This window comes from Pelodiscus sinensis, chromosome 9, assembly GCF_052426305.1.
Source record: "Pelodiscus sinensis isolate ZL-2025 chromosome 9, ASM5242630v1, whole genome shotgun sequence".
NCBI lineage: Eukaryota > Metazoa > Chordata > Testudines > Trionychidae > Pelodiscus > Pelodiscus sinensis.
The window spans coordinates 38988652-39010618 of NC_143060.1; the positions used below are offsets into that span (position 1 = coordinate 38988652).

The window sequence follows — 21967 nt, forward strand, 5'->3', positions numbered from 1 at the left end:
CTGACATACTGTATTAGCAGGAGAACATCACCAAACAGACATCTAAATTGTTTTACTATACAATGTTTATGTATTCTTGATATTTTTCTTCAACAGCAATTATATAATATTTTTTAAAAAATGTAGAATATTAATTTTTGAATTTAGTTAAACATTCAAATTTTTTAGAATTAGATTTGTTTTTGTTAAAATTGTTTTTAACTAAAATAATTAAATAATTTTTAAATAAACAATTAAAATGACTGTCAGCCAGGTCAACATGAGAAACTTAAAATTTGGGTTTGCAGCTAACTCAGTCAGTCAACCTCACCTTCGTTTTTGTTGTTGTGGCTATGTGACATACATGATGTGACTGAAACACCTATCAGAGTTGGATAACTCTGAAACTATAGAAATGATGGTGATCTTGAAGGTGGATTGTCTTCAGAATCCTGTATGTTGAGGATGGATTCTCCTAAACAAAATAGGTCAATGCCGTTATTTAATTATTATTACCAGGCTATTCATTTAGTATTACTCATTTAATTCACTAACAATACTATTTTAAAGGTGAAATTGTAAAAGGAAAGATCTGCCTATTTTAACTATTTATTTTTTGCTCAAACATGAGAATTCAAGAATAGTCCAGAAAGAAAATAGGCAGAAAGAAGTATGAAATAAAAAAGTTTACCCACCTGAAGATCCTGCATGTTGAGACATGTTCCTTCTTTCTTCATCTTCAATGCAGCTTCCTCCTGAGAAGAGAAATAGCTCGTGATGTTTCGTTTGGGCAATTAGGCCTGCCATTTCTTTGTTGTACTGTGTACATTTTGCATGCATGCCTGTCGTACCCACAAGTAGACAAACTTTATTAAAACATTCCCAGATTGGGTCTGTTTTACAGCTAGCTGCCATTATAGGTTTTCCCTTCTAGTGAAAGAATGATATGGTAGGTCTCATATCAATGAAAGCTACACTCAGAAAGACCTCAAGACTTCTGGAATATGCTGCTCAAACAGTTTCAATTCTGTTTTGTCCCTCCTTTTTCATACTTATCTCCTGCCTTCTCCTTGTCCAGATCTATTCTGCGCCCCCCCCCCCAAAAAAAATCCTGTGTTCATTCAAGTTTTTGAAACTTTGCACTTTTAGAGAAAAGTAAGGGATTGACTCTTTGTACACAACTTAGCAAGGGACTGTAGGGTTGAGGTCTGTTATTTCTTACCTCTACATATTATTTGTTTGTTTTATTTATTTATTTAAAACGTTTTTGCTCTTAGCAAGCATGTTACCTCTGGAGAGACAAATTTACAGTTTGAGACAGCAAAACTGTGCATCTCTGATGGTCCCTTCTAGAGTGAGAACTGAATCCCATTGGATAGCTAGGGGTATGTCTACACTAGCCCCCTAGTTCGAACTAGGGAGGCTAATGTAGACATTCGAAGTTGCAAATGAAGCCCGGGATTTAAATATCCCGGGCTTCATTTGCATCTTCCCGGGCGCCACCATTTTTAAATGTCCCTTAGTCCGAACTCCGTGCCCGCGGCTACACGCGGCACGGAGTAGGCAGTTCGAATTAGGATCTCTAATTCGTTCCACAAGGAGTACCGGTAGTTCGAATTAGGATCTCTAATTCGAACTACCGGTACTCCTCGTGGAACGAATTAGAGATCCTAATTCGAACTACCTACTCCGTGCCGCGTGTAGCTGTGGGCACGGAGTTCGGACTAAGAGACATTTAAAAATGGCGGCGCCCGGGAAGATGCAAAGGAAGCCCAGGATATTTAAATCCCGGGCTTCATTTGCAACTTCGAATGCCTACATTAGCCTCCCTAGTTCGAACTAGGGGGCTAGTGTAGACATACCCTAAGAGTTTAACCATGGATACTCAACACATGGACCATTTGTTTGCGGCCTGCAGTGAGGTTTGGGTTTGGGTTAGGGTGCTGAACAAGCTGCAGGCTTGTGACTGTCAGGGTGCAAGATTTTGGGCTGGGGTACATGAGGGGCTCAGGGCAGGGAGGCTGGGAGTATGATGGGCTCAGGACACAGATTTGCAGTGTGTGGATGGTGCAGGAGTGTTGCGACAGAAGACGGGATGTGGGGGTGCAGGAGTTTTGGGGATGAGAGGCTCAGGACTGGAGGTTCCAGTTTATGATAGGCTCAGGTTTGGGGTTTGAGGGAGTGCAGGAGTGTTATGATGCTGCGGCCAGATGGGAGCTTTTTGGCCAGGCTTCATTTTTAAATAAAATATTATTTCAAACACAATGTGTTTCAGCACTGTCTTTATTTATGAGAGTGGCGGGGAACCTTTTTTGAGTCGGGGTCACTGACCCACAGAAAAGTCAGTCGGGGCTACACAAATGTGATGCAAAAATCAACCCTCCAAAAAACCCCAAGCCTCACTAATATGGCCCCAATTGTGCTGGTGGGGGCAGGGGACAGAGTGCTGGGGCAAGGAGCTGGGGCAGGTGGCAGGAGACAGGGTGCTGGTGGTGGAGCGGTTGGCCGGGGAGGGGGACAAGGGACAGCTCGGCCGGTACTTGGGGATCCCGGGTCTAAGGAAATGCGCGGGCTGCTCTTCCCCTCCCCTCTCCTCCATTGCCTTCCCATAAACAGCTGGTGCACTTCCTGAAACACTGGGTCTGTCACTGCACCAGGGACGTCCTCTCCCCTGCTGCCTGCCTGTGCAGGGTGTGTGTGTGTAGGAGTCCCGAGACTGCATGCCAGCTCCAACTTCTCAGGAAGCGTGTGCTTTTCCTCTGCTCCCCACAACAGCTGCGTGCTTCCTGAGAAATTGGAGCTGGCATGCAGTACTGGGATTCCTACTCCCTCCCCCTCCTCCCCCTAACACAATCCCATCCATTCCCCTTCCCTAGAGCCAAGCGCCCCTCCCCACTCTAACCCAATTCCCCTCCCCACCACCTTATGCCAGGGTCCTAGAGCCAGAGCTGCTGCTGCCACTGCTACCGCCATGTGCATCTTCCCAGGTGCTGGGGCATGTGCTCTGAGCAGCTGGCTTTGCGCACGTGCTGGCCGGGATGCCATGCACACCTCCCCTCTCCACCCAGTCCAACTTCCCTCCCCTTCCCCAGAGCCAGACACCTCCCTTCTCTGCTGTAACCCAATCCCCCTCCCGCTAACCTTATGCCTGAATGTGTGCAGAACGGCTGCTTTGAGTGTGTGCTGGCCAGGACACCTTGAGCACCCCCCCCCACCCTCAGTCCGATCTCCCTCCCCTCCCTTTTCCAGAGCCAGGCATCTCCTTCCCACTCTAACCCAATCTTTCCCTCCTCCCCCCAACCTCATGCCCAGGTCCCAGGGCCGGAGGCGCCACCGCTGCCTACACTCAGCAGCCGGCTACTAGCACATGTAGGCTGGGATGCTGAGTGTGACCTGGCCTGCATGTGCGAAATATGACGTAGTGCACTGGGGGCCATGAGCAGAACGGCGCAGGCTGTGAGTATGCAGGCATATGCAGTATGTGGAATCGCATATCTCCTGATTCTCTGTTTCAACAATATAAGAAGCCTCATCACCATCCCCATCCTAACTTGTCTCAAACTCATGGGGCATATGGCAGCCACCACATATGTTGTCCCAAATGTCAGGCTGCCTTTCAATGTTTCCAACACTGGATTTCTTCAGTTTATACACCAGCAAGTCGCCACGTTCACAGACATGTTTCGTCCCCTCCAAAAGTCCTTACCTCCTTGCACTGGTGGACCTAGGCACAGAACCTCTGCAAATGGGTGCCCTTCTACCGGGATCAACCATCCAAACAGATCATTATGCCTCACTGCTAGGTTGGGGTTCCAACAACAATTCGCACAAGGGAAGTGGTCCAAAGATGAGTCCAGACTCCACATAAATTTGCTCGAGCATCGAGCAGTTCACAACGTTTGCAAATACTTCCACATATTCGAGACTCCTCAGTGCGTATCCTCACCGACAATATGACTACTATGTTCAACCACCAATGGGGTGCAATATCCCATTTGCTATGTGCAGAAGTGATCGGGCTTTGGAATCAGTGTATCCACCACAACATAACCATCATGGTGGCATACCTACCTGGGGACAAGATTATCATGGCCAATACCCTCAGCCGCAACTTCCTCACGGAACACAAGTAGGAACTAGATGGTCAGATCACCTACAAGCTGTTCCAGTGGTAGGGTCCACTGCAAATAGATCTCTTAGTGACCAGACAGAACTCCAAATGCCCCCAATACTGTTCTAAGCAGGCACCCTGGGAGGTGCAGTGCTCCTTTCATGAGGAGGCTCATCTGTTATATACCTTCCCTTCTATCTCTCTCATCCCCAGAGTTCTCTGGAAGATACAGGCAGATGGGGCCTGTGTAATTCCAACAGCCATTGCCTTCTATCTGGATAGGACTCAGCCCTTTTGACTAGCTCAGAGATTGCTGGAATCCCTAGCTGAAAGGTCCAAGGGAAAACCATTTTCTTTTCAGCATATATCAAAACTGATCACATCCTGCATTACCACCTGCTGCTCGCTCCAGACTAGGCCATTACCAATGCCTCCCAAAGCTCACCAGAGCAATGGTGACATCAATTGCCTTCCTCAAGGGAGTCTCAGTCCAGGAAATATGGAGAGCAGCAACATGGTCACCCCATCACAACTTCATAAAGCATTACATGATTCTACCATGCTCCACAAAAAATACTGCAGTAGCCACTGTAGTCCTCTCCGCGGTGTGTAACATTTAACTGAAGGCCACCTCCAAGTTTAATACTGGGTATAGTTGAAGTTTTCTGTTGTCATTTTTGAAACCCTTAATGGGACAGGTCTGAATTAGTTGAAGACTCAGTCTCATCCTTCATGATTATTCCTTTCCAATGCATTTGGTACTGTGGAATTGCCTTTCTCCAGTGTGAGTGCACAAGACAGAACTTTTGCAGCAAATGACTTAGGAATTTGGAACTCATTCCCAGTTGTTGTCACAAATGTCATCACCTTCAGAGCAGAATGCAAGTCCCATTCTTTGGCCTACCCTTTCCCTCAACAATGTCCCCGTTCCAACATCCAGTTTCTGATGAATGTACATAAGAAAGAGTTGTGTATGGTTTATAATTTAGGAAGCACTTATATCCTATGGTAACGGGGATGTTGAACTGATATCCTTACTCCAATCATTCAACGACTAGGGGTTTTATTTTTGTTTTTAGTCTAGGGGTATGTCTACACTTGCACCCTCTTTCGAGAGAGGGATGCAAATACAGACATTCGAAATTGCAAATGAAGCCAGGATTTAAATATCCCATGCTTCATTTGCATATTCGCATTATGAAGCTGTTTCAAAATAGCACTATTTCGAAATAAGATGCTGTTAAGATACTGTTATGAGAAAACCCTTCTCTTGAAATAACCCTTATTCCTTATACAATGAGGTTTACCAGTTATTTAGAGAGTATTCATGGTATTCATGTGCCAGATTCTAAAGTTACTGCCCAAATTCAGTATTTCAGTTGCTGTATAGATATGTCACCTGTTTTTGTAGTTTTAAATTGTCTGAAGAATAATTCATGTTGAATGATGAATAAGAAGTTATAACTGAAATATTTGTTAAAAATAAATTGCTAAAAACATCTACAGTAAACTTCCGATAATCCAGCACCTTTAGGACCCAGGGAGTGCCAGATTATCAGATATGCCCGGAGTACCGGAATGGGGGCTATGAGGAGTCTGGGGTGAGGGTAAAAGGGGGGGGGGGTCGGCGGTGCTGCGGGACCAACCTGGCAGCAACCCAGCTGCTCTGCCCCCAGCTTCCCCAAGTTAGCTGCTGCTGAAATTGACCAGCAGCTGACTTGGGGAAGCCGGGGGCAGAGCAGCTCCAATTGTCTGGCTGGCCGGAGCACTTCCGGGTTCCAGTTGGTGCCGGACTGTCAGGAGTGCTGGACGACTTGATGCAGGACAATTGGAGTTTTACTGTAGTAAGGAAAGAAAATCTGATAGAAGTCATATAAGCGAAGCGGACAGTGGGCTACAGTTAGGGGACTTTGAGAGAGCGTGAAAGAGATCCTGCCACTGAGCAGGCCCCCAGGAGACTTATGCTGGCTTTGGCTTGAGTTCAGTTACTGTGGCAGTTGGGATTGTGTGTCTGGGAGTTTTTGATCTTTTGTTCTCTTAATTACTTTTGATCAGCTTCACTCAGGCTTGTGATCAGCCTCTCTCTGTGTGCCTAATGAGGGGGTAAGCCTGACCTAGGTGAGCAGGCTTTAAAAGCCAGAGGGAGAGTTATCAGGCCAGTGAAGCAGACAGGTGGCGGCAGACAGGAGTTTGAAAGAGGGAGTCCTAATATGGTTAGGAAGACCCGCAACACCTGTGCCAGCAGTGCTTGTGTCTCCTCCGCCTGTGCCTACAGTCAGACAGACCACCTGACAATGGATGCTTCTACCCAGATCCTGGTGTGGCTTGCAATTCCCACTTACTGAAATCCAGGCTGGGGAAACCATCCAGTGTGAAAGGTGCCTGCTGGTAGAATCTCTCCAGAAGCAGGTAGGAGAACTATAGGAGGAGGTAGCTAGGTTGAGGAGCATCCGAATTCATGAGAAATTCCTTGAGAGTATTCATGTGGAGACTGCATAGGCTGAGGAAGCTATCCCATTACAAAAGACTGCTGACACACCACTGGTGGGGGAGATGGCTCTGTCTTGAGGAGACACTGGCAGCTGGTCACTTCTGTCAGCGGTCAGTGCTAAACCTCTGCTCCCAACCCTCCCACTATGGTTCTGGAGAACCGTTACGCTGTTGTGGATATGGGAGTTAAGGAATCATCCTCTAAAGCAGAAGAAAAGCCTTGTACCCCCGCAGGCTCAGAGGTCTGCAGCCCTCATTGCTAGGAGGAAACGTAGGGTAGTAGTGGTTGGAGTCTCTCTTCTGAGGGGGATGGAGGCACCCATCAGTTACCCTGACATGTCATCTCGGGATGTATGCTGCCTGCCAATTGGTCCATATCCGAGATGTTACTAAGGCACTGTCGAAGATTATCCTTCCCTCTCGCTGCCCCGTGCTACTCATCCATGTGGGCACTAATGATACTGGAAGGTGTGACTTTGCACTGATCAAAAGTGACTACAGGGCTCTGGGGGCACGGGGGAAGGAGTATGGAGTGCAGGTGGTATTTTCTTCAGTCCTTCCTGTGAGCATTCTAGAGGTGAATGCCTGGCTGCCAAGACAATGTCACTAGGAGGGCTTTGGCTGCCTTGAACATGGGATGCTGTTCCACGGTAAAGGACTGGTAAGTGGGCATGGGGTTCACCTTTCGTGGAAGAGGAAGAGAGTATTTGGATACAGACTGGCTAACCTACTGAGAAGGGCTTTAAAATAGGTTTGATGGGGGCAGGTGACCAAAGCCCACAGGTAAGAGAAAAACATGGAGACCTGGGAGATGGTTACAAAATAGAAGGGAGTATGGAGTATAATAGTAGAGCTAAAGGAGGCACAAAGCAGAACTGGGGGGCAAAATCAAATCAGTATCTTAGATACCTGTATTCAAAAGCAAGGAATATGGGAAATAAGCAGGAAAAACTTGAAATGCTAATAAAGAAACACAACTATGACATAGTTGGTATCACAGAGACTTGGTGAGATAATACACATGATTGGAATATTGGTATAGAAGAGTACAGTTTGCTCAGGAAGTATATACAGGGGGAAAAAAGGGAGGAGGAGTTGCCTTGTATATTAAAAATGTTTACACTTGGACTGAGATGGAGATGGACATAGGAGACAGACTTGTTGAGAGTCTCTGGGTTAAAAAAAAGGGTGATGTCATGCTAGGGGGTCTGCTACAGATCACTTACTGAGGCAGAAGGGGTGGATGAGGCTTTTTTTAAATAACTAACAAAATCATCCAAAGCACAGGATTTGGTGGTGATGGGGGACTTCATCTGTCCGGATATACGTTGGGAAACTAACACAGCAGGGCACAGATTATCCAATAAGTTCTTGGACTGCATTGGAGACAATTTATTTCAGAAGGTTGAGAAAGCTACTGGGGGGAAGCTGTTCTAGATGTGATTTTAACAAATAGGGAGGAACTGGCTGAAAATTTGAAAATGGAGGACAGCTTGCATGAAAATGATCATGAAATCATAGAATTCATGATTCTAAGGAATGGTAGAAGGAAGAACAGCAAAATGAAGACATTGGATTTCAAGAAGGCAGATTTTAGTAAACTCAAAGAGCCGGTAGGTAAGGTCCCATGGAAAGCAAGAAGGAAGAACAAGTCATGTCAAACCTATCTGATAGCTTTCTTTGATAGGATAACAAGTCTTGTGGATAAGGGAGAAGCGGTGTATGTGGTATACCTAGACTTTAGTAAAATATTTGATACAGACCCGCTTGACTTCCTTACCAATAAACTGATGAAATACAACCTAGATGGAGCTGTTATGATGTGGTGCATACCTGGCTCAATAACTATTCTCAGAGAGTAGTTATTAATGGTACACAGTCATGCTGCAAAGGCATAACAAGTGGGGTTCCTTAGTGGTCTGTTTTGGGACTGGTTCTGTTCAATATCTTCATCAGTGATTTAGGTGATGGCATCGAGAGTATGATTATTAAGTTTTCAGATTATACCCAGGGTTGCAAGTGCTTTGGAGGATAGAGTGATAATCAGGGCTTGCCAAGCCGTGGCGAGACCCGCTCGCCAGCCACGCGGTTCAGCGTGCTGCACATGTGCAGACCGTGCTGTACATGTGCAGAACGCTGCGGCGCCATGCCGGGCGATAATCTACTCGCCCGTGGTGAGTAGATTACCTCAATTGTTGAGCCCTGGTCATAATTCAAAATGATTTAGACAAATTAGAGAAATGGTTTGAGATAAATAGAATTAAGTTTAATAAGCACAAATGCAAAGTACTCCACTTAGGAAGGAACAGTCAGTTTCACACATATAGAATGGGAAGTGATTGTTTAAGGAGTACCGTAGAAAGGGATCTAGAGGTCATAGTGAACCACAAGCTACATACGAGTCAACAGTGTTGACATTGTTGCAAAAGAAAAGCAAGTGTGATTCTGGGGTGCATTAACAGGAGTGTTGTGAGCAAGACACCAAAGTCGTTCTTCTGCTTTCCTCAGTACTGATTAGGCCTCAGTTGGAGTATTGTGTCCAGTTCTTGGCACCATATTTTAAGAAAGATGTAGAGAAATTGGAGAAGATCCAGAGAAGAGCAACAAACATGAGTAAAGGCCTAGAAAACATGAGCTATGAGGGAAGAGTGAAAGAATTGGGCTTGTTTAGTTTGGAAAAGAGAAGACTGAGAGGGCACATGATAGCAGTTTTCAAGTATCTAAAAGGATATTAGAAGGAGGAGGGAGAAAATTGTTCTCCTTGACCTCTGATAATAGGACAAGAAGCAAGGGAGGTTTAGATTGGACATCAGGAAAAACTTCCTCGCTGTCATGGTGGTTAAACACTGGAATAAATTGCCCCTAGGGAAGTTGTGGAATCTCCATCACTGGAGATATTTAAGAGCAGTTAGAATAGACATCTGTGTGGGATGATCTAGACAGTGCGTGGTTTCGCCGTGACTTGATAATCTTTTGAGGTCCTTTCCAGTGCTAGTATTCTGCGATTCTATAAGGATAATATATAACACTAAAAAAATATATTAAAGGATCTGGCAAATAATTGCAGTGTTAATTTAGAAGTATTTGCTGGAGCTCATCATGAACTTGAAGAACTGCCTTGGATCCTTGTGGGATCTCTCTAGTTGTGAAGTACTTAGGTTTATCAGATTAAACCCATCTCAGTAGGGTTGTTGGATGGACTTTCTCCAACAAAAAAGAAGAGAATTTCCTGCCTTTTTGTTTGTTATGGTTCTGAAAAAGAAAATTTGTAGGAGTTTAATTGGATGAACTGTTTTGTATTTCATTACATAAGGGCTCGACAAATAATGCAGTCTGCTCGCCCGTGGCGAGTAGATTGCAACCCGGAAGAGCCGGGTTCGGGCGATCTGTGCATACTCAGAATGATCTGAGCATAATCATCAACTATTAAATACCCCATTTTGGAAAATAAGGGAAAAGCTTGCATTCTTTAAGGGAAATCCAAGATCACAACTAAGTGCCCAGTCTACAAAGTAGTTAGGTCTCTGCTATTTTTTTTATCTGCTTGTGAGTTAGTATTTTACCAACGTAGCTGTTGTTTTGTCAAATTATATTCAGAAACCAATTTTAGTGACCTAAAAACACACCTTATTATAATCACGTCACCTGCACAGAAGTGCAGATATGTTTTAAATGGTCACTTTCAAATTTACTTACTTGGCAAATGTTGGGGTTGAAATTTAGATCTTCAGTTAGCGGGCCGGGAGGGGAGGGGAGAAGAGAACATTTCAGTGAGTTCTATATGCTACGTTTCAGTCATTTTTGTGCTTTAGAACAGTCATATAAAGTGGAACAATGGAAAGCTTCCATAACTCTTCTGAATTGCCTTTCAGTCTTATCAGTTTTAAGTTCATTCTTTTGATCTAATTAAAAATTATTTCCTCGGACAGTGGCAAGAGTAATTGCTGTTTTCTTTTATTAAATATGTCAAATCATTTTGCTGGTTTGTATCCCAATGTGTAGAACACAATCTAGTCTCAACAAAAGGGTGGTATGTTAAATAGTATTAACATTATTTAGGAATACTCTGTATAAATAACATTGAGACCCAATTCCAAAAAAGGAATAATCTTAGTGATTGGCATGGCTTATTGTGTTGTCTCAGGTGTTATGGAGGAGGGGGGTTGGGCCTAGGGGCAAGTGCCCTCAGGGGTTGGCCACACTGTGGGAGGGAGGGTGCTGGCTTGGCCAGGCCGTGCCGGGGGAGGGAGGTTTGGCCCCAGGGCAGGCGCCCGCGGGTGTTGGCCGTGCTGCGGGAGAGGGGTCTTGGCCCCGGGGCAGGCTCCCGTGGGTGTTTGGCCCCGGTGCAGGATGGGGGGCTTGGCCCTGGCGCAGGCACGCGCGGGGTTTCCCTGCGCTGCCGGGCGGGAGGGGAGTCGGGCCCAGAGGAGGCACATGCTGGCTTCCCTTGCAGGGGGGTGGAGAATCCTGGGAGGAGGCAGATACAGGGGACTCTGCTGACACTGTCACCCCGCCTACAAGACCCCATTCCCCGAACTCTGTCCCCACTCCCCAAACTCTGTCCCCACTGGTATTCTGTCCCCTGCTGCAAAACCCTGTCCCCACTGGCACTCTGTCCCCTGCTGCAGAACCCTGTCCTCTTGCCCCCCCCCCCCTCCAGCAACCTGTTCCCTTTCCCTTGTCCCCAGCTGCAGAACTCTGTCCCCACGAAATGTATAATTATAAATGCTTCATTTTAGATTTAAATAGCATGAATAAAAAACAGACCATTTATTTCATAACTATAAACACATGATTTTAATTTTATGTATTGCATAATTTAAAGATAAACTGTTTATCAGAGTGTGTAAGTAAGGGCTGGGGATAGCAGGTGATAGACAGGAGGAAAATAGAGGGCGGGGCTTCAAGGAAAGGGCGGGGCTTCAAGGAAGGGATGGGGCAGTATATCTTCACCTGCTCTGAGATTTAAAAAGTGATCTTGAGTGTAAAAAGGTTGGAGACCACTGCACCAATATCACAGAGGGGGTTTGATGATATGCATCCTGCAAGCATACTACTTGGGATTGTGATTCAAACAGAGATAGATATTGCCAACATCAAGGATGGCAAAGTTTGAAACGTTTTTTATTATTATAAAGATTTTTGTAAAAAGGAGTTTGTGGTCAGTATACTGAATGGAAAAAGATTCCATGCACGGTAGTATTGGATAATAAATGGCACTTCTTATCATGACCCGATTGCCCTGGTTAGTGCTGAGGGCATTGATGCTGTTGGCAATACTTTTGCATTAAGACATTAAACTGAGGTCTTTACCTCTTCTGGACATTGCATATTATCATTAATAGGCTAAGAAAGGAAAGTTTATGTCCTTTGTAATTCATTTTGATTTGTGAAGGCCTGAAAGATTTTAAGAAATAAACAAGAAAAATCCTATTTGTTTTACATTAGGCGTCTGGGTATATTTCCTATCTTGGAAGGAAATTGAACCTGATCACTGAGAGGGAAATTATATTTTTTAAGTATTTTGACTGCTTCAGACTTATTTTTATTACCTGTTTAACTTCCAACATTTTTGGGAAAAGGATTTTAGGGATTCAACTTTAAGGATTCAATACCACATCTCCTCTGTTAGCTGTATTCCACATTCAAGTCTTCCAAAAGAATACTAACAGAATAGACTTGATGATCTTCATATTTTAGAGTTTAAACAAAAAGAAATCCATCTTCCAGCATAAAAAGTTTGTTTTCAAGCTTCCTTTATAGATTATAAAGAAATGCAAAACACCAAGGTTTAATGGGTGCATCAGTACTAGCATTTTGATCAAATTCTAATTTCAGTATTTGCCTGAATTCTCCATGTCATTTCAGTGGATAAATATTAATTTCCTATTCTAAAATATTTCGTAAGTTGTGTACTATCGAACAGTGTTGTCCTTGGAGGCTGCATTTCAGCTGTGGCTGAAATGATTGTGTGTACAGAATTATTTGAATCCAGAGATGCTTTGTAAATATACGGTATTTGTAAATTTCAGGTTTTTTTATTTACTGTCACTTTTCTGCAAAGGGGAGAATCTGCAAAATCTTAACAGGTTCTGTCATGTTCATTTAAAGCTCTCTGAAGGGATTTGCCCTGTCAAACTGATATTTTTAATATCAACTTTAAAGATGCAAAGATAGAAGAAAAATCTCTTACTGTCTCTTTCTTTTTAGAGAGGATCTGACGAACTTCTTTCAGGCAGTGTACTCAATAGCCCGAACTCTAACATGAGCAGCATGGTAGTTACTGGTAAGTGTTTCAAAGGAGAAATCTAACATTTAATCTCAGAATCTTTTTCTTATTTTACCAGGGGAAAATAGTAAAAGTAAAATTGTAAAAGTGGTTTCCATCCTATTGTACTAGAATAAATTGTTGACATGCCCCATACTTTAAGAGCATTGCAGTCAAACTCTCAAATATTTGAGAAGAGTGAACTAATTAAATTTAATGGAAATTTACAGATAATAAAACAATTCCTAGGGCTAGGAAACTGAAATGAGACATGAAAGAAATTACTTTTTAAAACTAGAACAAGTTATACAATTCTTTTCAAATTAAGGAGTAAACAGTGGCTAACTGGACCTACTATCAGAGCTTGTTATGTGTAGGCATCCACTTGTCTGGGTAACCCTGCTGGATTAGCCTGTTTCTTTCACAGTAGTGGAGTAAATTTATGAATTATTACAATTCTAATAACTTTTCAGCTAGACTGCCACAGCACTAGACTCTGATCCTAGTTCACTGCCTTAGTATGGAGGCAGCTTTAAACTTGCAACAGCGCTTCAGTTCAGCATGTTAGTGTTTCTCTTTCATGATTCCCTTAGAAATGCATGGAAACTTTGGGGTTTGGGGAGGAAGAATCATGATTTTGCTCAGAAGATGGAAAATACTATAAAGGAAAGATGGCAAGGCAATTTATTTGGGGTTTCCAGATAAATTGGTGTTTAGTGATTAAAACCTGTTCCCCTTTCTTTTACAATTTTCTTATATTCTGAAATAATTGTGTGTATCAAAAGAGTTTTGGTCATCTGCTGTTTTGGCATACTTGCCTTGTAAGGTCTTTCTGATTCTAGTGGCAAATAGTGTAGTTCATACCTCTAGTCCAGTGTTTCCCAATTTTATTTGGCCACAGAACCCTTTTAAATGCAAAAGAATTTTGCGGAACCCCTAATAACAGTTTAATATGTGGAGCTGAAAAAGTAGACCACAAATAAATAAGGATAATAATAAACAAATGCTAAACAAGGTCATGAGATCATCATTTAGTTTAATTGCACATATTTAAAAACAAAAATTACATTATTTTTTTAAATCATAAAATGTTGTTATAATGGAATTTTCTTGTTGAACCTTTATTTCTTCTTTGAGTGATTGCTCATGTGCATTTCTGTTAATTGTGTGCGCACAGTGTGCCTGTGTCGTCCGAAGTTTTTCCCTTAGCAGTATCCTTAGGGCCAGCGGGGAGCCCCCTGGAGTGGTGCCCGTATATCGGCCCATATATACTCCTGCTGGCTCCTCACCCACTGAGTTCCTTCTTACCAACGTGACGGTTGTTGGAACAACTCTCAACTCGTCTAGCATAGTTACCTTCAGTATTGTTCTTTGTTTCTTCAGTTAGCTTAAGTACCTTCAGTTAAGTTAAAGACTCTTTTATTGTTTTCGTTGCTGTTCCCTGCCGTGGCGCGCTGTGCGCCCGCAGCAGGGCATGCCTGGCTCGCAAGGCTTTAAGTCCTGCAAAAAGTGCCACAAGCCTATGCCCCGTGGTGACCATCATTGCTCGTGTTTAAAGTGCTTGGGGGAGACACACCTCAGGGAAGCCTGCAAAATCTACAAGGCGTTTAAGCTGTGAATGAAACGCGCAAGAGAGTCGCGTCTTAAGATCATCCTTATGGAAGAGGGGAGAGCGATTTTCAGGGCAGCCCTCCAGTAGGCTCTAGACGTGGCAGACGCTGCTGCCCGAGTAATGGCTTCTGGGGTGGTCTTCTGCCACAGTTTACTGGCTACAGGGTTCTGGGGTTCCCCTAGAGCACCAGAACACCATCCAAGTCCTCTCTTTTGAAGGCCCCTCGCTCTTTTCTGAGCAAACTGATCAGAGGCCCCATGGCCTGAAAGACACCTGTGCTACCCTAAAATCATTGGGCATGCATACCCCGGCTACCCAGAGGCGCTCCTTCCCCATTAGGAATGTTCCTAGAGCACCTCCCCAGGGTCCACATACCGACTTCTCCTGCCGTAGGAGCAGAAGCAGTACGTCAGGAGCAATAGGTGCCACCCTCACCTGACCCCAGGTCACAACCAGGGGCCCCCCAACAAACCCTCCGGTCCACATCAGGGGTTTTGACGGGACCTACGAGGCCAACCTTCCTGTTTCCCCATTTCTCTTCCAGGATCATTTATCCCACTTTACCCAGCCTGGTGGTCTGTCACTTCGGGCTGTTGGGTGCTCGAGATAGTAGAAAGGGGTTATGTAATCCCTTTCCACTCCCCTCGCCCATCCCAATTGCCTAGCCCGTCCCTTTTCAGGGACCCCTCTCACGAGCCTCTGCTCCATGGGGAAGTCCAAGATCTCCTTACGATAGGGGCGGTAGAATGCATTCCCCCTGAGTTTCGGGGGAGGGGGTTCTAGTCCCGTTACTTTCTGGTCCCGAAGGCCCAAGGGGGCTTGCATCCCATCCTGGACCTAAGAGGCCTCAACTCCTTCATCACCAAAGCAAAATTCAAAATAGTAACATTGGCATCCGTAATTCCCTCACTAGTCCCCGGAGACTGGTATGCTGCTCTCAACTTAAAAGAAGCTTACTTCCACATTTCCATCGCCCCCCACCACCGCAAATTCCTCAGATTTATTGTGGGCCTGGACCACTACCAGTTCACAACCTTTCCATTTAGTATTTCCACGGCCCCTCGGGTCTTCACCAAATGTATGGCGGTGGTAGCTGCTGCGCTTAGGAAAAGGGATATCCAGGTGTTCCCCTATCTAGATGACTGGCTCCTGAGGGGGAACTTGGAGTTGCATGTGTGAACCCACATCATCGTAGTGCACGCACTTTTTGACAATCTAGGCCTTTTTGTTAAACTTGGATAAGTCAGCCCTACTGCCCACTCCAATAATAGAGTCCGTGGGAGCCACTCTGGACTCTTCCTCAGCGAAAGCCTACCTATCAAATTCCTGGTTTTTCACAATAGAGGCGGCAGTCAGGGAACTCCAGAGCTTTCCAGTGACCACCGCCCGGACTTGCATGCACCTCCTGGGTCTCATGGACACCTGCACTTATGTAGTGCAGCACACCAAGCTGTGCATGTGCCCGCTACAGATGTGGCTATCGCAAATCCAGAACCCGGTCGTCCATTCATGGGACAGGGTGGTAACGGTCCCCGCCCCTGTCCTTCTTGCGCTGAACTGGTAGACCAGCCAGGCAGAGGTCTCCGCAGCGGTTCCATTTTCCAGGCTGGTACCGTCCACCCGCCTTGTCATGGATGCGTCAGACACCGGCTGGGGAGCCCACCAAGGAGACCTTCACATGCAAGGTATGTGGTCTGCAGACAAGAACTCCCTGCATATCAACATCAGGGAGTTCCGGGGAGTCCGACTGGCTTGTGCAGTTTTTCTTCTCCACCTAAGGGGCAAGTCTGTCCTCATCCTATCAGACAAAACGACAGTGGTGATGTATATAAACAAACAAGGCATGGCCTGTTCTCCTCGCCTGTGCTTGGAGGCGATTCACCTGTGGGAATTTTGCATTGGGGCGGATATCCACCCAACGGCCTCGTGCCTGCTGGGCTCCCAAAACGTCCTGGCAGACAAACTGAGCAGGTCCTTTGCAGGACACGAATGGTCTTTGAGGTGGGATGTAGCCCAATTTATCTTCTGTGCCTAGGGGTCTCCCCATCTGGACCTCTTTGCCACAGGGCAGAACAGGAAGTACCACCATTTCTGCTTCCTCATGGGAGAGGGCTCACTGGGAGATGCTCTCCTTCTCCTCTGGCCGCAGGGCCTACTATACGCCTTCCCACCATTCCCGCTAATCTACAAGGTTTTACTCATGGTGCGGGCGTTCAGGGCGTCTCTGATTTTAATCGCCCCAGCCTGGCCCAGGCAGCACTGGTTCTCAACCCTCCTCAACCTGCCATGTGAGACCCGTGACCCTCCCGCTGCTCCCGGACCTGATTACTCAGGACTTGGGCAGGCTCTGCCACCCGGACCTGCACTCGCTGCATTTGACAGCGCGGAAGCTCCGTGGCTAACAGCCGAGGAACTTTAGTGATCACAACGGGTCCAAGAAGTCCTACTGGGTAGCAGGAAGCCCTCTACTAGGACCACATACCTGGCTAAGTGGAAACGGTTCGGTATCTGGGCTGCGCAGAAGGGAGTACACCCATGGTGAGCTGTGATCCTCCTGATCCTGGATTACCTGTTAGACCTCAGGATCCAGGATCTCTCTTCCTCCTCCATCAAGGTTCACTTGGCGGCCATTTCGGCCTTCCACCTGTGGGGGAGAGGGGAGGAACTCTGTTTGCTAACCCAATGGTCAACAGGTTTCTGAAAGGGTTGGACAGGCTCTATCTACATGTCCACCAGTGGGACCTAAACCTGGTCCTTTCCAAACTTATGGTACCCCCGTTTGAACCTTTAGCGTCGTGTTCCCTTCTGTACCTACCTTATAAGGTGTCACTCACACCTGCTAGGCAGGTATCCGAACTCAGAGCGCTCACCTTGGATCCCCTCTACCCGGTGTTTTTCAAAGACAAGATTAGGCTCCATCCTCACCCTGCTTTTCTGCCCAAGGTGGTGGCTTCTTTCCTCACCTCCCAGGATATTTTCCTGCCAGACTTTTACCCCAAGCCACATGCGTCTGGGAAAGAACAGGCTTTACACACTTTAGATGTGCACACGGCATTAGCTTTTTACGTAGACAGGACAAAACCATTCAGGAAGTCACCGCAACTCTTTGTGGCCATCACCGAATGGGCGAGGGGGTCAACCTGTGTCTTCCTAGTGGATCTTATCCTGGATAACCGCCTGTATCAATGAGTGCTATGCCCTAGTGGGGGTACGGGCTCCACCCCTTAGAGCACACTCCACGAGAGCTGTGGCAGCTTCCACTGCTTTCATTGCATAGGTTCCCATCCTGGACATCTGCAGAGCTGCAACATGGTCCTCTGTCCATACCTTTGCCAATCGCTATGCGCTAACACATCAAGCCAGGGGATACGCTGCCCTGGGCAGGATGGTCCTCCGCTCCTCTGTAGCGTCAACATCCTGCCCTCCTCCATAGGTTCTGCTTTGGAGTCACCTAATTGGAATGCACATGAGCAATCACTCAAAGAAGAAAGAACGGTTACTTACATGGTAACTGTGATTCTTCGAGATGTATTGCTCATGTCCATTCTGAATCCCCTCCCGCTGCCCTTTCTCTAGAGTATTCCGGTAAGAAGGAAAGAGTGGGTGAGTGAGCCAGCAGGGGTATATATGGGCCGATATACCAGAGCCACTCCAGGGGGCTCCCCGCTGGCCCTAAGGGTACTGCTGAGGGAAAACCGTCTGACGATGCATGCACACTGCGCGCACACACCTAATTGGAATGGACATGAGCAACACATCTCGAAGAATCACAGTTATGAGGTAAGTAACCATTCTTTTCACTTTGTGGAACCCCAGGGTTCTGTGGAACACCCTTTGGGAAACACTGCTCTGCTCTAATAAATTAGTGGCTTGGCTGTAATTGAGCCCCTAGATCACCACTTTACTTTGGTGAATTCTCCACAGCAGCGGCCCTATCTGACGGGCCACAGCACGTTGCCAGGCTGTGCTCCCAGCTTTTATTTCGTTCTGCCTGTTGGGGTTCCTAGTGAATTCCCATCCTTGGCACTTCTGCATGCAGGAACAGGGTGAGTGGAGGGGCTGGTTGCTTGGTGTATAACAGCTGGGCCCGGGACGACGGTGAGGTTATCCTACTGGGGCAGCCTCACTGCAATCCCAGTTCCAGCTCTGGCGATCACTGCCTGTCCTGGCCAGCAGGGTCAAGTGCCATGTGTAGAGCGGCTTCCCTGACTGTCAGGACCAAGCTCTGGGTGAAGGATGGCTGCTCCTGTGACCCCATTCTCCTCCATCCCTGCTCGGCAGGAGCCTCCCCCTGGCTTCTAGCTGTTCCCAGCCAGCAGGTGTACACATTATTATCGTGAATTATTAAGTGCATAGGAAAATACGAATGTGCAGAATGTGTCAGTACTGTTAGTACTGCCTCTTTAATTCTGGTGCAATTGAGGCAAAAGATTTGGACTGGAGAATACTCTTTAACAGGTATTAGCAACTATTTTTTTTTAAATGTGTGTGTGCATCAGTTTTTCAAATTCTTGATAGCCATCATGTCCCCCCTCCTTTGATTCACCTGAAATACCATGGGCTAAAATAACCACAATGAATATGCAGATATGCAAATAAATTTACTATTATGCATATGCAAATATTTCTGGGATGGTTTGCTAATGATTTTTGAATGAGTTTGTTGGTCTGTGGTATAAAAAAGGTTGGGAACCACTGGTCCACAGCAATACAGCATTGTGGTCTAGTTGCTTCTACTACCAGTAGTATGAGTAGTAATCCAGTAGTAAAAGGTAGCATTTCCTTCTGTGAATTCTAAGGACTCTGGTGTACCTTTAAAAACACTGCAGAAAGCTTAAGTTTCTGAACACCATGTTTCTACCCAGCTCTCCTAGTTTCCTTTTTGTGTGTGTAGAATATCCCTTTTTCATTTCTAGGAATTCTTGGAGACAACAATGGTATGTTTGAGTTGCAGCGTGTCCTAACTTGCCATCTTTCCTTTACTGTCTTTTCCAACTTCTGAGCAAAACCATGATTCCTATTCACCAAACCCCAAAGTTTCCATGCATTTGTAAAGGAAACACGCAGGCCATCAGGACTAAATCCATAAAACTCAATTAAAGAAATTATAAATAAAAGAACTGTATTACTGTCAAGTTCATTGCTATATTACAGGTAATGTCACTTTTCAAGTGAGCCAGTATGAAAACATAAAGTCAAATTAGTTTGAATTGACTTTAAAATGGAAATGCTTCTTCTCAAACTGATCCATCCTCTGAGGCCCTTACAAGGGCCAACAGTTGATTGTGAAAGACTGAGTTTACTGGGATTCTATTTGAGTATATTAAAGTTTTCATTGAAGAATATTATTTAACCATACTATTGCACTTTAAAGCAATTATGGGCAAGGTTTAATGATGTAATTTGGATGTCCAACTTAAAACATCTAGTAGGGCTTAATTTTCAGAGAAATGGGGTTTGGCCCCTTGAGAAAATCAGAGGCTTTACCGGTATCTCAGGGTAGCCATTCAGAGTCACTAATCACTTTTGAAAAACCTTAGCCCATACTTTTATTTTACAATCAAACTAACCACAAATTTAAATGAACTCAGTAATCTCAACCTGAGCTCTTTTATCATTCCGAGATCAGCTGCCACTTCTAAATGTAGTGGCAGAAGTAAATATTGGAAAAAGAAGAAGGAACGTTAAAAGAAATACAAGAATCCCTGAAAGATGCTCTTGAATGCAGTAATATAATTCATGAATTTATGATGGGTACTCTTTTGAAAGTATCCTTGGAGAAAACTTTCAGGAGTTAATCAAAACATAGCCTGTTTCCTCAGTCCGGCTCACTTTTGAGACATAAATCTCTGAAAGAAAATATTGACTCACATCTTGTCTGAGATCTAATGGACAATCCTGGCTGTATCCAGAGCTAGGGAATTTTTTTTTGCAAGTGAGAGGTCATTACAGATTCTTCTTCAACCACTCATAAATGGCCAGTGAAGGTGTAATTAAATCTAAAAGAGAAACCAGGCATTTTTCTTATTCACATTCTTGACAAGGTCTACGTAAGGCAAATGGCTTTGAAATGTCATCTTAAAATGTATTGCAGATCAATAGGTGAATGGTTCTCTAATCTTTCTTCTGGATTCTCTGCCACTGAATTTATGTATATCTAAGGGTATAGACATAAGTTAGAGTTCTGCTACCATACTCAAAACATCATGGCTATGAAGTCCTGATAAAGAGAGGATATAATCTATTATCTAGGGGTGTAAAAGTGTAACTCTTTTAACAGTTAACCAATAAGCATGAGCCTATTGGTTTCCATTACAGTTACACAATGGCTCCCTGGGAACAGGGCTGGCAGTTCCAGCTTCGTTACCAGATCTGCAGGATACATTTATTCTGCAGACTGCACAACAAGGCCTCCCTGGGAGCAGGCCTGTCAATATCTAACCGTTATAGAAAACAATAAGCTGGTGCTTATTGGTTAACTGTTTAAACAGTTACAGTTCAGAGCCCGCAGACTGTGTAGCTGTGTAACCACTAGGATTTTTAGTGGTTGTATGGTTACATTTTAAATAACTTTTTAGATCCCTAACAGAATCCTTGATCACTCCATTTGTAAAGAAAACATGATTTAGAACTATAGCAACTCATTAACACCCTCGAGAAATGGCTCTGTCTTCCTCTTTAACACTATGTAGTTTTCAAGAATCCTAACTTCTCTTTCTGATTACTCCTAGTCTTCATTTTCTACTATTCCTGGAAAACCTGTATTTATGACCTTGCTACTTCTGTTGTCAGATTATCCAGTATTGTCTAAGTTGATGTCTTTATAGAAGAAGAGTAATAAAAGGACAATTTATATTTCTTGATACCAGGATGTTGCCTATTTGAGAAAATGCGCTTGCAAGCAGTTTACCTTCACGCAGCTCAAAGAACTCTACCTATGACTGGTGCTACCCCAACAGGGATTTATAATGATATTTTTCTTTTTTAAAGCCTTCTCCTTTCTTCCCCTCTCTAGTCCTACATCTTATAAGCACTGAAACACTTAAAAAAATTATAAATGCACAGAAAGAAGCAAAAGATCTGATTTCTTTCACTTAAACTTGTTTTATAGATTTTGGTTGTATAGAATCTGCACCAAATATAATGTTTTTCAAGAGGGGAAAATAGAATACGCACTTTCAGCTAACAAAGCACTCAACATGCATAGTAAAACTCCACTGCGAGGAATTCCTTAATATTAAGTTTTTAATTTGGGATTTTCATAGGAACCTAAGGAAATTAAACCTCTAGCTTACATTAAATTCAGTGGAAGTTGAGCACCAAATTCTCTACTCTCCCTTGAAAATCAGTCATAATTTCTCGTATTCAAAAAGATTGTGAAATACTCAAAGACACCCTTTCTTTCCTTTTAGGTTTTATGTACATCTGCCTTTTCTCCTATTTTCTCATTTGTTTGGATAACTTGCAAAATAAAATGTGATAAAGTATATCTAATTTTTATTGCATT

At 44.6% G+C, this 21967-nt stretch overlaps 1 protein-coding gene across 5 annotated transcripts in view; it reads left to right on the plus strand.

Moving 5' to 3' along the window:
* The window catches only part of PTBP2 (polypyrimidine tract binding protein 2), a 121748-nt gene that overhangs the window by 25107 nt on the left and 74674 nt on the right, over positions 1-21967 (plus strand). For 4 of the 5 annotated variants that reach the window (XM_006114126.3, XM_006114127.3, XM_006114128.3 and 1 more), the window contains exon 3: positions 12791-12866. The exons of the other annotated variant lie outside the window; for it this stretch is intronic. In XM_006114126.3, coding sequence (XP_006114188.3) covers positions 12791-12866 — 76 coding nt within the window. The remainder of the gene's footprint in view (positions 1-12790; positions 12867-21967) is intronic. 5 annotated transcript variants of the gene reach the window in all.